We start from the raw sequence: 16662 nt of genomic DNA on the forward strand, positions 1-16662 counted from the left end.
CTTTAGATACAAACTTTTTTTCACTTTTTGTTTCCCCTTTCCCCTCAGTATATTCCTGAGACATGTCAAAATTTGGAAATGCTACTCTCTTCTTACCAGACAAATTTTTTGTTATAATGCTTGTTTCCAGGGTGAACTTTGAAGAAATGCCATACTATATAGCAAGAGTAAAAAAGCATGTGCATACTGCAATATTCATTCAATAAGCAGCAGTAAAAGAAAAGTCACATTAGGGACACCTGAGTAAGGATGTCTGTCAGTTAAGCCTCAGACCTCGACTCAGGACAAGATCTCGCGGTTCACGGGTTCAAGACCTGTGTCGGGCTCTGTGCTCACAGCTGGGACCCTGAAGCCTGCTTTGGATTCTATGTCTCCCTCCCTCTCTGCCCCCTCCCCTGCTTGCGCTCTGCCTCTCTCTCTCTCTCTCAAAAATAAACATTGCAGGGTGCCCCAGTGGCTCAGTCGGTAGAGCATCTGACTTCGGCTCAGGTCATGAACACATGGTTTGTGGGTTGGAGCCCTGTGTTGGGGCTCTGTGCTGACAGCTCAGAACCTGGAGTCTGCTTTGGATTCTCTCTCCCTCTCTCTGTGCCCCTCCTCCGCTTACACTCTGCCTCTCTCTCTCTCTCAAAAATAAATAAAGATTAAAAAAACATTAAAAAAGTCACATTAGACAGTGAAGTCAGTGAGTTCTTCCTGTGCAAATTTTGTTACAGTTTGCTAAATTTAGCAGAGATGAATACACTTGAGGAAAATTGTTGGAAGACAAGCACATATTATAGTTGTCTAATTTAGTTCTATTAATACTAGTTTTTTTCAGCAATTTTAGTAGTTTCAGCAAACAAACCTCCATATATGTTAGGGTTAATTAAATTTTAATGAATTTCACCCTTATTACTTTTATAGATACAGGAAGTCCCTTGTTTTCTGTTATTTATTGTGAAAGGAAAATACCAGTTTCTTTCCACAGATAATTATAGAATATTCTAAGTTGAGAGGGTGCTTATTTAGTCTGCAACCTTAAAAACCCCAAACTTAGTTTAAGGTCATAGAACCTATTAGTAGGCAGGGTTAGAATTTCTCTAAAAATTCAAGACATTTTACAACTATTTCAAATTTGAGGGAGCCGTGGGGAATAAAGATTGCAAAGGCAAAAGATTGCAATACAGACTGCAAAGGCAGCAACGTAACCAACCATTTTCTTGGAGGTATTTTCACATAGATCTCTCTCACTTGAAACTAGTTTAGAATCTGTTGGCCACCAGGCTCTATAGTGATAGATTATTAAAGTGGCTTTATGATCTGCCTTCCATTTTTTATCTACCATAAAAAATACTAGCAATGCACATACTCAAAAGAAATTTTACTATTTTATCCCACCTCAGTTTCATCCATCATCTACTTTGTATTCCCATTATTTAAAATGAAATACAAAACAATAGGAATCTTCAGTTAGAGGATAAGTCCATGTTTCAATGGCACAAAAAACCATAACCATCAAATTGAGATTTTAATTGCGTACAAACGTTGATTATACATTTTTGACAATTTGCTTTTCATTCTTACGCTCCCCAAGTTTTTTATCATGGCTGAGAACATTAGGAAAAAAAAATATGTGTGTATTATTCCCAAATTGAAAAGGCTAGAAAACAACAACAAGAAGCCAAGGTGAAATTGCCAAAGGTGATTAATAATACATTTATGAAAGGTACATGAAAATAAGTGACAACAAAAACTATTTTTATGGTAATCTCACATCCTACAAATGATGAAATGAAACTCAATTGTCACGGCCTGGCTTCTACTTCCAATCTTTCGATCGTGGTTCAGGGGCGAGGAACACGTTGTTCTCATTCTCTGAGATTGGTGCTTTTCATCTAAAAGCAGAGACCGTGGTGGTGATGGAGCGTAAGGCCACGAAACCACGGGACACCGGGAGGAAGAAAAGCCAGGTATCCCCATTCAGGATGCTCTGCTTCGCTTGTGAGGACCGTCCTGTGGGTACACACTTGGAATCGGGATCCTAAAGCAGAGAAGAAATGGAAATCCTCCGGCAGGGCGAACCGACTGACGAAGCAAGCGGGAAGGTGAGGCGGGACAGGATAACTCCTTCACTACGGCGGGCTCTCGGTTTCAGTGGCCCCCGTTCTGCCACCCACGTAGCTTTCTAAGCCACTTGCAGGTTTCCTGGCGCTTTCATGGGGTCGAGCGGCTGCACGAAGAAGCCCCGTATGCTGAGTCCTTTTCTCCTCCCCTTGGGAGAGCGGCTCCGCGGCCCGGAGAGCTGGCCCGCGGCTAACGACGACGCGCTGGCTCGGCAGGGGATTGCTTCTGTCTGGGGCTCGGCTGAGGCGGCGTTCGCGTCCCGCGCGCACCCGCTCCGCGTTCTCCAGCCAATCCGCCGCTACTCGCGCGCCCAGGAGCGTTCCTCCGTCCTTCTCGGGCTGGGCCGCCTCCTTCCCGCTCCCAGTACTCTGCAACCCGAGCTCTCACACCTCCCCTCACTCTCCACGAGTTCCACGCCTCGCGGAGTAGCTCCGCCCCTGTCCCCGAGTCCGCCCCCGCAACCCTCCGAGCGTGTGCACTCCTTTCCCTTCACTCTCCTGCTATCTAGCCGGTCTCGGGCTCGCTCTCCGCAGAGCGGTCTGGGTCTCAGCGGCCTCGTCGGACGCCTCCGCGCGCTCTCCCCCTGCGGCCCGCCCCCCGACCCCTCTACCGCAGCTAGCCTCCTCCGACCTGGACGCGGAGTCGCGCGCTCTGACTCCGCCCCCCCCCACCGCGGACTCGCGCACTCCCGGCCGGGCCTCTCCCCCGCGCAGGCCGCGGAGCGCCCGGCCGCCTCCCCCTCCTTGCCCGGTCGCCGCGAGCTCCCCGGGCGCTCTCGCTCTCGCGCTCTCCGAGGCGAGCGCGCTCCCGGCCCGCGCGCTCCGGGCTCCGGCTTCTCCCGGCTCCTGTCAGTGCGGTGACTGCGCTGGGAAACATGGCGACCGAGGGAATGATCCTCACTAACCACGACCATCAAATCCGTGTCGGAGTCCTCACAGGTAACCGGGGGAGGAGGTCCGGGGCCGTCGCGGCCGCTGTCCCCGACTAGTCTCAGGCTTCTCGTCTGTGGTGACTCTTCTCTGCGGCCTCGGGAGGAGGGAAGACTGAGGAGGGGGACGGGGGGGCGCGTTTTACAACCGCTGAGAGCCGCCGGAGGTTGGGGTGTTCCCGCGGGCCCCCCAGGAACTGGGGCCGGCCCGTGGGACATCAGGCCCCAGTGCCTTCGCAGCCGAAGTCCCTGGCCCCCGGGGACTGAGGGGCTGGTGCGGCGGGCGCTGCGGGGCTCCTTGCTGCCGGTGCAGGCGGCGGGATCCCGGCTCCGCAGCCTGAAGCACGCCGCTCTGACTGGCCGGCGCGCTTCCTCCGCCAGTGCTCGTCTTAGAGAGGGGGGATTCCCGTTTCCACCCCCTCCCTCCCCTCCCCCCTCCGCTGGCGGCCCCGCGCTGCTGTAGCTGTGCTTGCCCCGGGCACCGGCCGGACACCACACTGGGGAATATCAGGCGAAACTCTGCTCTGCCTCAGGCTACCCGTCGCCAGTCGGGCATCCCCTCAACCACCCGTGGGACACCCCTTGTCTGTCCCGAGAGGTGGGGGATCGCTTGCACCCAGACCTAGGAAAGTGTCTGCATTCCGCCTTCCCCAGCAAAGGGCCCTCTCTCTGCCCGCCTCTTGGTTTTCTTAGAGGGACGGGCTGCACCCTGCGGCCGGGGCTTTTTATTTGAGAGGGTAGGGTTCCCCGACTTGGGCTTCTCTGTCCCCCTCCTTTCTGGGAACCCCCCTCTCCGGTTGGTCCCAAGGCTTGTGAGCAGCGCACTTTTCCTGGGTCTCGTTTCCCTCCCTCGCAGAAGCTGTGTGTGCTCTGCATGTCTGATTCCGTTGCGTTGTATTTGGGTAATATCCCTCAGTTCGGCGGTAGGCAGTTGCTGCAGGGCATGACTTCCGAGATGAATAGCAAGCCAATTTGTTGGGGGTTCTGCTGTGGTTCTGTAATTGGCAAGGTTTGTGTGTAATTCAGTGGCGAAGTGGGGGTTAAAGAACTATATTTGGAATCTGAGGGCTTAGTTTGGAGTGAAGGAAATCCAAGGCACACTTGCTGTGATTTTGGAAAAAGAAGAGATGTAGACGGGAATCCTTGTGTCTCCCTAGTCCCCCGCCCCTCACTTCTTATTTTTTTCTCTTGTCAAATTCTGACAGGTTGAGACGGTGCTCGAGAAGGGACTAAATTGAATGAGACTTGCTTTTATTAGGTAGAAAAAAAAAAAATCTCTGTCGGTAGATATTGAGTGCTAAGCTTATTTGGCTGCTGAGTTTTATGAAAAGGAGATATCCGTGGCACCCCTTCCTCCCTTTTAAGTAAAAGGGTTGCCTTGCCGTGGTATTCTTTCCAGATGTTAATGGTGGTTGGTTGAATTCTCCTAATGGAAAGCCCCTGGGATAGAGAAACTAGTGTAAGCCAGTTGCGGGGAAGGGACACCCCCCCCCCCCCCCACCCAAAGCAGATGATGCGCTGTTCTCTTCTTTTGGTGCTGAAACTGTTGCCTTGTGTGAAGATTCAGTTGTATCAGAATTCTTAGAGTTGACACTGCTGATTTTCAAAGAATCTAATCACGGGTGTAAAAATGTACAGCCTCTATCAGCCTTCAACTTGCTCTTTACAGTCCAGACGGTTTTGAAAAATGATAAGAGTAGTAAGAGTGAAGCTTAATAGAATCCAAAGTATTTCAGCTGTCCATGGAAACGAAAGGTCAAAGCTGTTTTCAAGTTAAACCATAGCGTTTAAAAAAAAAACAACGTATTTTTTTGTTGTTGTTAATTTAAGCTTTCCCTAATAGTTTTATTTAGTGAATCTTCTTACCTGGGTAAAGTGACACAGTAGATAGGTGTACAGAATGCTTTGAAAGATAACAGCCCTTATCTCTATCCCTACAGTACAATAGGGATAATATTGGTATGGAAACAACTAAAGAAACAATGTATGTAATTATTGTGCTACTATTTAAATAAATTACGGTGTGTTTGAGGGCTAAATGTAAAAGGAATTCCATTCCCAGATGAATTAGGAGCAAATGTGACTATCTGAAGGGAGAATTTGGTTCATTTACTAAAGGTAAGAAGAAACTGGCATTTCAAAGGGGAGTTGAAAGTCAGTGGCAACCTTATAAATGAATATATTGTGAGGATGAGGTTCTTGAGCAGAATAAAAATGAAATGCAAAGACCTTGAAAAGCTTAGGTGGAATAGGTAGGTGGCACAGGCAAGATGTCAAGGAGAAAACTTTGGCAGTGGAATTAACAGTAATCTGGAGAAGCTGTCTCATGAAAATGAGGTACAGTAGTTTAGGGGGAAAAGTCTAGGGTCAAGAATAAGGATATAGCTGAAGGAACGAAAAAGAAGTTTCAGAATTGGAAGAAATGGTAATGGAGGACAATAGTATGTGATGATAAAATGGACATGTGAAGTCAGAAATAACTTATGTTTTTACTTGAAAAGTTATACTCAACTTCGACAGAGCCTGGAAACAGAAGAATCAGAGGAAAGAACACAAGTTCTCAGTCTGCAAATAGAGGATTTTTATTACAGACAGCTTAAAATTTGTGGTCTTGATATTCCATGTGATTTTGTGCAAGAAAAAACCCTACAAAAATGAAGCTATGTTGTGTGATTTTGTGTCTTATATAACTTAAAGTTTTGCAGTTTTACTGTGTAAAAGTTTTCTTTATTGAACTTAGTACTATGACTTCATACTTAAGAAAAATTGAATTAAGAGGCCACACTTAAAACTGTGATTTTTATGAGTTATAATTTGTGGCTCTCTTAAAGGCGGAGAGCTTGTTTTAGAAAATATCTTCTACATGCTTCATGATAATGATGTTAAGTATTTTATCTATTTTAAAGAGGTGATTGAAAGTATTGTCTACCTATGCACACATTTTACAGTGTGTTTGTATTTTGGTGAAATTGTGTTGTCATTTCTCAAGTCTTTAATTGACTTTCATTGTGACATTTTTTTATTATCTGTTAAAATCATATGTATACTTTGAAACTTCTCATCCTCTGTATTTTTTTTAGTCTTCATCTTGGCTATGAATTTTGCAAATAGATGTAGTATGCAGTCTGTTGAAATTCTCATCAAATATTAGAATTTTGAAACAGTGGTAGGAAAATATTTAGCAGAGGCATTTCTTTTTGCTTAATGGTCTTGAATCATTTTGGACTTGAAAATTAGATTATAATAATTAGTGTGACATGGCTATTTTAGTTATGCTGATTATTATCAGGAAAATGGGAACATTTAGGTACATAAAAATTGGTTATCACGGAAACATTTTAGGTTTATAGCAAACTCATTATATATTAATGTGTCACTTTTCACCTACTTTTTTCTATTTCTAAATAAACTCTTTATCCAGGGAGCACACTAGTTCTCTAACTGTTAAAGCTTCACAGAAACATCAGGAAACTAATGAATGCATGCATTTATATAATATAGAGAATGAGAATAGAGATCTGTAATCAGTTGAAGATATTAGAACAAATATAAGACTAGATAATAGAGATTAAAAACTACTTGTAAAGTAGAACACCAAATATATTACATATAGGCAGTATTTTAGTCATTCATAAATAAAGTCATTCAAAATATTTAACAGATTCTAAACCGAGGAGATTATAATCATGTAAGTCTAGAATTGTTGAAGCATTTATTTCATTCCTCAAGTTTATCCTTGTATATTTTCTGTAAAGCTTATTTATTGATGTTTATATATCTTTGTTTTGAGAATCGGTGTTGTCATTAACTAGGCAAATTAGTATTGCAAACTAAACTTAAATTCTACCGAATGGAATTTTGTGTTCAGGCAAACATACCAATATTGATCTGTATGACCATTGTTAAAAAGAATCCTATTCCTCAAACTAGGTCATTCTTCCACGAATTTTTGGTTGAAATCAATGTATTAGAGAATTAAATGTTTAGCTAAAGTAGGAAATCATTAATTTCTAACGAATATACTATCATCACTGGCTAACAACCTTATAAGCTAGCAGTACCTATGTTGTTATATATTAAGAGTTTTAAGTATATTAAAATCGTGTATGACTATTTGACATTAACTGAGGTGTGGAGAATCAGCAGTATGTTGCTGGGGAAGAAACAATGAATAAGAGTCTAATTTTATTCTTACTGGTGATACATTCGTATTTAAGGTGAATAAAGTACTTTGTGAAACACTCAGTAAAATAGACAAAACTTATACTTTCCTCCTGTAAATAGGATTGAAGAACAAGGAAACATATTTGGAATTTGAGCTGTTAAAAAAAAGATCCTAAAAAAGAAGCAATGAAACCACAAGAGATTTTTTTCCTTCACATCTGGGCAGAGAAGATAAATACCACAGAAGAAGAAAAGATTATTTAACCTGCTCAAAAGTATTTGGGACTGTAGTTAGTATGGATAGCATGCAGTCTTGTTTAATTTTTGAGCAACCACCCCAAAAGCAAAAGTCTAATGAAGTATCTTCATGTAGAAGTTCTATCCAGGTTGTTCAGTGAATTCATAAGTGAATTTGTGTTCAATATATTAATTTTAATTAAACTTTCTTAAATTTTATAATTAAACAATCCAGTTATTTTTACAGTTTTTCCAGTAAGTATGCATTTTGAAAGAATGGAATTAAACTTACTATATGCTTTAAAAAAAATTCCTAATTTGAAAAATAAGGGGGCAAGGAAATGAGATGTGGTAAAAAGGGGCATTATACAATTTGTGTCCTGCTTTTCATATTGGGTACATGATATTGTGTCAAGGGATACTCTTTAAGGATTCTAAGTCTTAGAATCAATTTTAGTCTTACTAAGTCTTAGTATCAATTTTACTTGACAATGTATAATTTAAACCGCTTTAAGTATGTGTAAATTAGGAACAGAATGTAGAATTCACATGAATTGTTAAGATAAAATTAGAAACTTCAAAGAAATTTCAAGTCAACCCATTTTATAGCTCCAGACCTCATCAATCTTCTCTGTTATTGGTCCTTTGACACCAAAAATTTAAGGAGCACTGGGTCATGGGAAGAACACTAGAAGACTGGCTTTCTGATGCTAGATTGGCCAGTAAAGTTTTGTAATATTACTTAACTCTTAGCTTTTCTTACCACTAACCAGAAGGAGTCATTCTCTAAGAACACTTTAAACTCTCATGGCAATGTTTCTATACTTTAGCATCTTGAACAACTGGAAAGAGAAATATTGGATATCAGACTTAGTTAATATTTTTTGTCTCCATAATGAAAATCATGATGGGAGGGGTTAGAAAAATGCAAGAGAATAAGAAACAGAAGAAAAGATAAAATTTTAGAGGTTAAGTCCTGTCAGTATAAACTGAAGGAAAAATATTTAGATTTTTTTTCATTTGGAAATTTTTGTGTTGGGGCGCCTGGGTGGCTCGGTTGAACTTCAGACTCTTGATTTCTGCCACATGTCATGATCAATCTCATGACTCGTGAGATTGAGCCCCACGTTGTAGGACTCTGCTGATAGTGTGGAGCCTGCTTGGTTTTCTCTCTCTTCCTCTCTCTCTGCCTCTCCCCCTCTCATGCTCTGTCTCTCTCAAAGTAAATAAACATTGAAAAATTTTTGTGACATTGATAATCCTCTGTTATCAGTAGTTTCAGTCTTATACTTAATTTCAGACTTAGCTCAAGCATTACTTCCTCAACAAAATCCTAGAAATTATTCTCTACAATGATGTCTTTGTTTTCCTGCAGTATTTATAAATGTTGTCTATACCCTGTAATCATGTATATGTGGGAGGCTACAAGGTATAGTTTTAAAAAAAGACAAAAGTACTTTAGAGTCAAACAAACTTAGATTTCAGACCCAGATTTGGTCTTTATTTTGGGAAGTCATTTAATCTCTCTGAATTTCAGTTTCCCTCTCCAAAATGAGGATGGCAATACTTATTTCACAGAGTTGTAAGAACTGAGATAATGTATGTGAAAATGCCTACCATATATGTCTAACTTGGAGTGTATATTTAATAATCTTCCTTTTCTCATCATATGTTGCTTTGATGCAGTTTGGTAATGTCTTCATGTATAAACATCTTAGTCAAAGTAGGTTTTAAAGTTCTTAAAACAGAAGATTATGTGCTTTACGTCTTTTGTGTCCTTTTGTTGTAGCACCTATTAATGAAGTAATGGCGTAGGAGATGTATAATAAAAAAAATTGGGTGGTGTGACATTTATATAGTGGCTTAGGAAGCAGCTACCCAAAAACACTTAGGTTAACCAGAACTTCACTGTTACTAGTAAGAAGACGGTTCAGGGGTTTAGTATTTTTCTATATATTGCTAGTAAGAGGATGATATTAATAATGTGTATTTGAAACATTTTTATACTATCAGGTTTGATATCTTAGTTGCTTCTTAGTTGATGGGCAAGTCTTATGAGGATTACTTTAGAGTAATTTTATAGTAATTTTTAAAAATGTCATCTTAAAAAACGAAAAATTTATAGGTTGAAGAAATTCTGAAAATGTTATTTTGAAGGTCAGTTCTGATGGTCAAAATAGCATAAAATAGGAATCAAAAGTTCTACGTCTTCTATGACTTTCAAGACACTTAACTGCATTTTACCTCTGTTTCCTTAGCTTTGAGTGGGGGTAATTGTGCTTACTTATAATAGAGTTAATGTGACGAACAAAGGAAATAATGTATTCAGTATTCAACATCTATGTGCTAGGGTCTGTGCTAAAGTGAGGGATACAATAGTGAATGAGACAAATACAGTCCTAGTCCTTTTGGAGCTTCTATTTTAGCATTAATAGGAACACGCTATTTAGTCAACTTGGATATTGACAAATTCATGCTTCATTTATGTTGCATTTCAAGGAATAAAGTGCTTCTATATTTTCTTTTTGATGTAGATTACTTAAGTATAAACATCAAAACTTTTCGTGTAAAGCCATCTGTGACACAAATTTTTAAACCATTACATATTTCCTACTTTCTAACAGAAGATGTTGAACATAATTTATTTTTGTTCAATCAGGTTTAAGTAATTATAGCTAACAATTATCAGGCCTATATACATGGTATAAACATGTTCAATTTGTTCTAAGCATTTGGTGCATGTTATTTAATCCTTATGGCCTTTATAAGTTGCCCTTCACCTTCTAGTTTCTAATCTACTATACCCTTGGGAAGCACACAAACTACCTTGCTAAGAATTAAATATGGTAGCATATCCATTTAGACTTGCAGGTCTAAAGAATGATTGTTTTCACTTTTGGGTTGAGGGCATTAGAGAAGGAATGGTTATTACTATAAGACTAAAAGAAATTTACATATTTCTTTGTACTTTGACATTTCAGGATCACGGCTAATTGTGTCTGCCTGATGCTGAAAATGTTAATAAAAATGCAGAAACTCATGAAAGGAAGAGACCAGCTTGAGTGCTAAGTGGAAATGTACTGTTAAGTTCTTTTTTTTTTTTTTTTTTTTTTTTACAAACATTAAGAAAAAAGTATACTTAGAATTAATGATCTTTAAAGTCTAATTCAGGTTAAGAACTTTTGGATATCTTGGACACAAGAAATTGAATAGGGTAAATACTATTTTCAGACACAAAAAGGATGAAACATTAAAAATGTGATCACCTTTCCTCCCTTCCACTTAAGAGTCAATAGCGAATTTTGATCCTAATGCAAATTTAAAAAATTATGCTATGATAGCATTGATGTCTCCATGATAGTAGTTACATTTGAATTTAGTTGCAAATGGGATAGCTTCTGAATACTTAGCATGTTGTTAATGAATTTTAAAAACTTATGGAGTATGTTTGTGTTATTGTAAAATATGTAACAGTTCAGAAAGGTAAAGTGTAAAATTAAGCCCTACCACTCTACTTTCCCAGTCTCTTTCTCTCTAGTGTTAATCGTTTTTAAGATTTTTAATTTTGGGGTGCCTGAGTGGCTCAGTTGGTTAAGCATCTGACTTCAGCTCAGGTCATGATCTCATGGTTCATGAGTTCAAGCCCCCCATGGGAATCTCTACTGTCAGTGCAGAGCCCACTTCAGATCCTCTGTCTCCCCCTCTCTGCCCCTCCCCCACTCACTCGCTCTCAAAAATAAACATTTAAAAATAAGAAAAAGATTTTTATTTTTGTTCTTCTGTATACAAGCATATGTTTATTACATCAGAGTTTGCAAATTGGCAGACCAATGGCCATAACTGACCAATACACATGATTCATTAGGCCCCGGCTGTGTTTTTACAAAAAAAGTGTGTTTCTAATATTTTAAAAATATATTTCATATAAACCCATATTTTTAACTTTTTAAGATTCAGCAACATGGCAACCTCTTTTTCATATGACAATAATTGGTTAAGTGGTTGTCCCCTGGAAATAGAGCATGTGTTCTCCAGTTTCTCTCAATTCCCACTGAACCTATTTATATTCTTTACCTAGCTCTGTCATTTGAATTTGTGATCTTTGCTCATACATAGTATTCTGCACCTACCACCCTTTCCAGCATGTCTTGGACATGTTTTCATATTAGTGAAAATAATAATAGTTAACTTTTTTGAGAGCTTACCAAATGTAAAATGCTTTTTAGAGCCTGTCATAGAGCCTATTAATTTAATCCTCATAATAGTATCACTGTTTTACAGTTGAGGAAATTATAGCAGAGAAAGATTAAGTAATTTGCTCAAATTATTTTGATGGGCAAAATTTAAAGGCCAAGCTGCAAGTCAAACCCATGTAGTCTCTTCCTAGAGTGTAAGCTCTTAACACATTATACTTCTTGGCATGTAACAATTAGTTCATATAGATATAAATTTTTCTTTTTATGCTGTATTTAATCATCACTCATAGGTTATTCTGTATTTAATCATCAATCCTCAATTGATGAACCTTGAGATTTCTAATTTTTCACTGTGACAAATGTTGTAGACAGTAACATTGTACATTTATCATTGCATATTTGTGAGTTTTTTTAAATGTGAGATTAATTACTCTAGACTTTTTGGGTCATTGATATATGAATTTTAAAATTTTGATAGAAATTAGAAACTTGCCTTCCAAAAATAATGTACTAATTATAATTAATATTCTCCTCTTCATTTGGTATGATCTTTTTTGTTACTTAACTGGTTCTTTTGAGATCTCTTTCTTGAATTACATATGTGGATTAGTACCCTTTTACTGCAAATGACAGGTACCTAGCTCAAAATTAAGTGAAAATGGGAAGTTACTAATTTACGTAGCTATGTAGGAGTATAGAGGAAGAATTGATTTTAGGATCTCAAGCAGTGTGATCAGGGAATTAATATAATCATGAACTCTTACTCTTCATTTCAGTGCTTTGTTTTCCTGAGTATGATGCAAGTTGCTCCTTTGTCCTTCTTTGAACCAATCATTATGACTAGGAGAGTGAGTACTTTTTTTCCCTAAGAATATAGTCTATTACATCTTTTCCTTTTTCTCCTGCTTTCTCCTTTTCCTCTTTCTCCTGCTTCTTCCATGAAAAGGGTTCTCTGGCAGATAGTTATAAATTCAAACTGGAGCAAGTTAAGTTGTGAGAATTAGTGGGCTAAACTCAGGACCCCTTAATATCAATAGTGGCTAATTGATTTGTCAGTTAACTATGACTGACTTCCACTTCTTCATGCTGTGTTTAAGAATGCTTACGTAATGACATTTTAGAATAGTAATATACGTGTAATAGTAAGATTTTACTGGTTTTTACAACAGCCTTTTTACGTTACTTTATTTTACACTTATGATCAGTTATGGGTCTTTAGTCTTTTTTTCCTATGAACAATCTCTCCCAGTGTTTTCTAAATTTTGTTCTAGCAACACTTCTCTGGGAGATATTACAATAGGTATGGTGTGAAGAGGTTTTTCTTTTCTTTTTTTTTTTTTAATTTTTTTAAATGTTTATTCATTTTTGAGAGACAGAGAGAGACAGATAGGAGTGGGGAATGGGCAGAGAGAGAGGGAGACACAGAATCTGAAGCAGGTTCCAGGCTCTGGGCTGTCAGCACAGAGCCCGACGCGGGGCTTGAACTTACAAACTACGAGATCATGAACTGAGCCGAAGTCTGACGCTCAACTGACTGAGCCGCCCAGGCGCCCCAAGAGGTTTTTATTTTCAAATAAATTTGAAAAAAAGTGCTGTATAACATCCCTTCTTTTGGAGATTCATAGTATATTAAAGCATATTAGCATATTAAAGACATGAGTGATATTATGGTTGTGGATCCTGTTGAACTTTAGTGTTTCTAAAACTTTTTGAGAATGGAACACTTTCTCAAGGCACACCAGAATTCAATACTTCTTTGGGAAATTGTGTTTTTTTCCCCCTATAAATGGTCTTCTGGAAGTCCGTGTAAGACCCTTATATTTATTCTTTTAGCTTTTTGCTGTAGAAATAGTGGTTACCTATAATAATCTCCACCATGAAGATTCTTTTAGTTTGGATTTGTATATATATATATGTATGTATATATACGTGTGTATATACACACACACACACACACACACACACACACACATTCAATTGCTTACCAATTCCCATTTCTTTTTTTTTTGTATTAAAATATTGACTGAATATATTATTCAGAAAATCTGTGATAGCGAAAACTAGAAAGAGCAATCTTGTTTTGTTATTATTATTACATGAGAGAGAACATTGGATCAAATTGTTTCGGATTTTTCCAGTGGGAGTTTGGTATCATTATCTGTGAAGTGTGAAGTTGAAGAGATGCTCTCTAAAATCTCCTTCAGCTCTAAAATCTTATTAATCTCAAACTCAGAACATGCCTCATATTTACCATTCTATTATTGCTTGTATTCATGTTATCTACAATCTGTTACTGACAGCACAATTATTGATCTGAAATGCCTTCCTTACTTCAAATAGGAAAAATTGCTAGACATCGACACTGACATTCATACCAAATATAAATGGAAATAAATGTCTGTTACTTCCACTGCATAATATGTGCAATTTATTTCCTTCAATATCACATGCTACAGAGTTCAAATCACAAAGTGCTTAAGATTTGGAATAAACATTACATACATGTAAGTGTAATAACTGTCAAGCTTAGAAGAATGTTAGTGATTTGGATGTATTGAAGTATTACATTTTTCTTCTTTAATTAACAGATATATATCAAGATCTGGAAAGCCAAGATTAGTACTCCTCCCCTGCAAAAAGTTGTAAATATTTCGCTTACATATTTAAAATAAAGCTGTTGTAAAAATAAGACCTATAATTCTAATGAACACTATTGTTTTAGGATCACACAGATACTTGGAATAGTGGGTTCTGGATTAGACCACCTGGGTTTATACCTAAATTAAATGAAGTTAAATTTTTAGAGTTACTTAACTTTTCTAAGCTATGGTTTTCTCATCTGTAAAATGGGGAGTAATACCAATGCCCTCCCTAGAGGGTTGTTGTGATAAGGGAGATAACTGTAAACATTTAATGAACGTGCCCACATAAGAAGTACTCATTAAATGTTTGTTTATTGTAATAACTTTGAATGTAATTACCTTTATAAACATGGTAATGGAAATCCATAAATATAACTGCTATTATTATTATTATTATTTTATTATTATTTTTAAGTAAGCGCTTTGTGTGATGTGAGGCTTGACTCATGACCCTGAGATTAAGAGTTGCATGCTCTACTGACTGAGCCAGTCTGCTACCCCACTAATACATCTTTTAGATAACTGATCTAGTCATGGTTTATCTTCATGCTGTTTTTCCACTATTTCGTATTATCTTCTTTTAGGAGCAGCATTAAAGATTATTGTTATACTGGGGTTGTCTTGATCTAAATTCTTATTTTCTATCTTAAATTTTGGGCTGTTAGGGTAAGAAGTTGGTATTTGTAGTGTAATAACTAATGACAATTTGAGATTTTTGATATATACATTTAAAGTAAAGTATAGATGGGAAACTGTTTCTGATATTCTTTAAGTCTTATTAAGATCTGTGGAGAAAACTGCCTCTACCTATGTGGGTAATTTAATGGAGTTCTATTCTATAGTAAAGAAAGTAGAAAAGTTTTAAATATTATACAAATGATGCAGTAATACAGGGTGGTAAAGCAATAGTAAAATAAAACTACATAGATGATTGTTGATTTGTAGAAGAGAGATTTTTAATTGGTAGATGAGGAAAAGAGTAAGCCCCAGGGATAAGGAGCCAAGACTTGGGCCTGATTGTGCTTGGATTGAAGTAACAATTAGTTGGGGTATAAGGCAAAGGAATATTATGTATAAAAAGGGGGAAATGCTTATGAAATATCAGATGCCAAAAGAAAATCTGTAGAATTTACAGCATTGTGCAGATCGGTCTGTGAAGTATTATTAGGTGGAAAAAAACCCTGTCAACTATACATTGTGGTGAAACATTCATGCTTTTCTGATTTTTAATGCAATTCAGAAGTGGGTCATATCTAATATATGAGAAACTTGAAATGGAGATCCCCTACCCGCATAGTAGGAACTGATAAGCAAAATAATTATGGATCTGATTTTATTACTCTGTTGTTTTCCTGCCCATGATTAATATATTAGTCTGACTGTAGTCTGACTTGTTAACAAACAATACAGACCAGTTCAATATTGTCTTAGTCCTTTTGGGTTGCTCTAATAAAGTACCATAGACTGGGTGGCTTATAAACAACAGAAATTTATTTTTCATGTTTCTAGAGGCTGGCAAATCTTAGATCAAGGTACCAGCAGCTGATCTGATGTCCAGTGAGGGTCCACTTCCTGGTTGATAGACAGCTATCTTCTCTTTGTCTTCTCACATGGCAAAAGTGGGAGGGGAAGTCCCTGGGTCTCTTTTTTAAGGGCACTAATTCCATCCGTATGACCCCATCACCTCCCAAAGGCCTCACCTTCAAACATCATCCCACTGATTTTCACATAATGAATTTTCGGAGGACACAAACATTCAGCATGTGGCAAGCATGTGATTTGCTTCACATTATGTGAGGCTAAAACCACTAAATATTTATAGTGTCATCCATCCTTTGAGTATGAGGAGTTAGTTGTAAAGTAGGTTTACATTTTAAGTCATTTATATATTAAAAACACTTGCCAAGTACTGTATGATAGAATTTACCAAACTTTTTCTGTAAAAGGCCAGATAGTAAATATTTTGGGCTTTCTGGACTATATGATTTCTGTCACAGCTATTCAGGTCTGCCTTTGTAGCATGAAAGTAGTCATAAACAATATGTAAATGCATGAGCACAACTGTATTCCAATAAAACTTTATTTATAAAAATGGATTGTGGGCCAGAGTTGGCACAAGAGCCATAGTTTGCTAAACCATGCTCCAAGACATAGTCTGTGTTAGAAAAGTATAATTCCAAATTACTTGTATGTGAATTGAACTTTTATGTTAGTTAAAATTTGCATTTATAAACCATCACAAAACTTAGTGGCTTAAAACTACAGTTTAATGCCTCTCACATTTCTACAAGTTAACTCAGTGGTTCTGCTGTAGGTGGCATTAGTTGGGGTTCTGGTATAGCTGCAGTCGTCTGGAGGCTTAAATGGGACTGTTGTCCAGGGCCTTGGT

At 38.1% G+C, this 16662-nt stretch overlaps 1 protein-coding gene across 3 annotated transcripts in view; it reads left to right on the forward strand.

The window, feature by feature from the left end:
* Window positions 1-2442: 2442 nt before the first annotated feature.
* The window catches only part of GPHN (gephyrin), a 632007-nt gene continuing 617787 nt past the window's right edge, over window positions 2443-16662 (forward strand). For all 3 annotated transcript variants that reach the window (XM_042989931.1, XM_042989933.1, XM_042989932.1), the window contains exon 1: window positions 2443-3044. In XM_042989931.1, the coding sequence (XP_042845865.1) occupies window positions 2981-3044 (64 nt within the window). In that variant the 5' untranslated portion in view covers window positions 2443-2980. The remainder of the gene's footprint in view (window positions 3045-16662) is intronic.

This window comes from Panthera tigris, chromosome B3 (assembly GCF_018350195.1).
Source record: "Panthera tigris isolate Pti1 chromosome B3, P.tigris_Pti1_mat1.1, whole genome shotgun sequence".
NCBI lineage: Eukaryota > Metazoa > Chordata > Mammalia > Carnivora > Felidae > Panthera > Panthera tigris.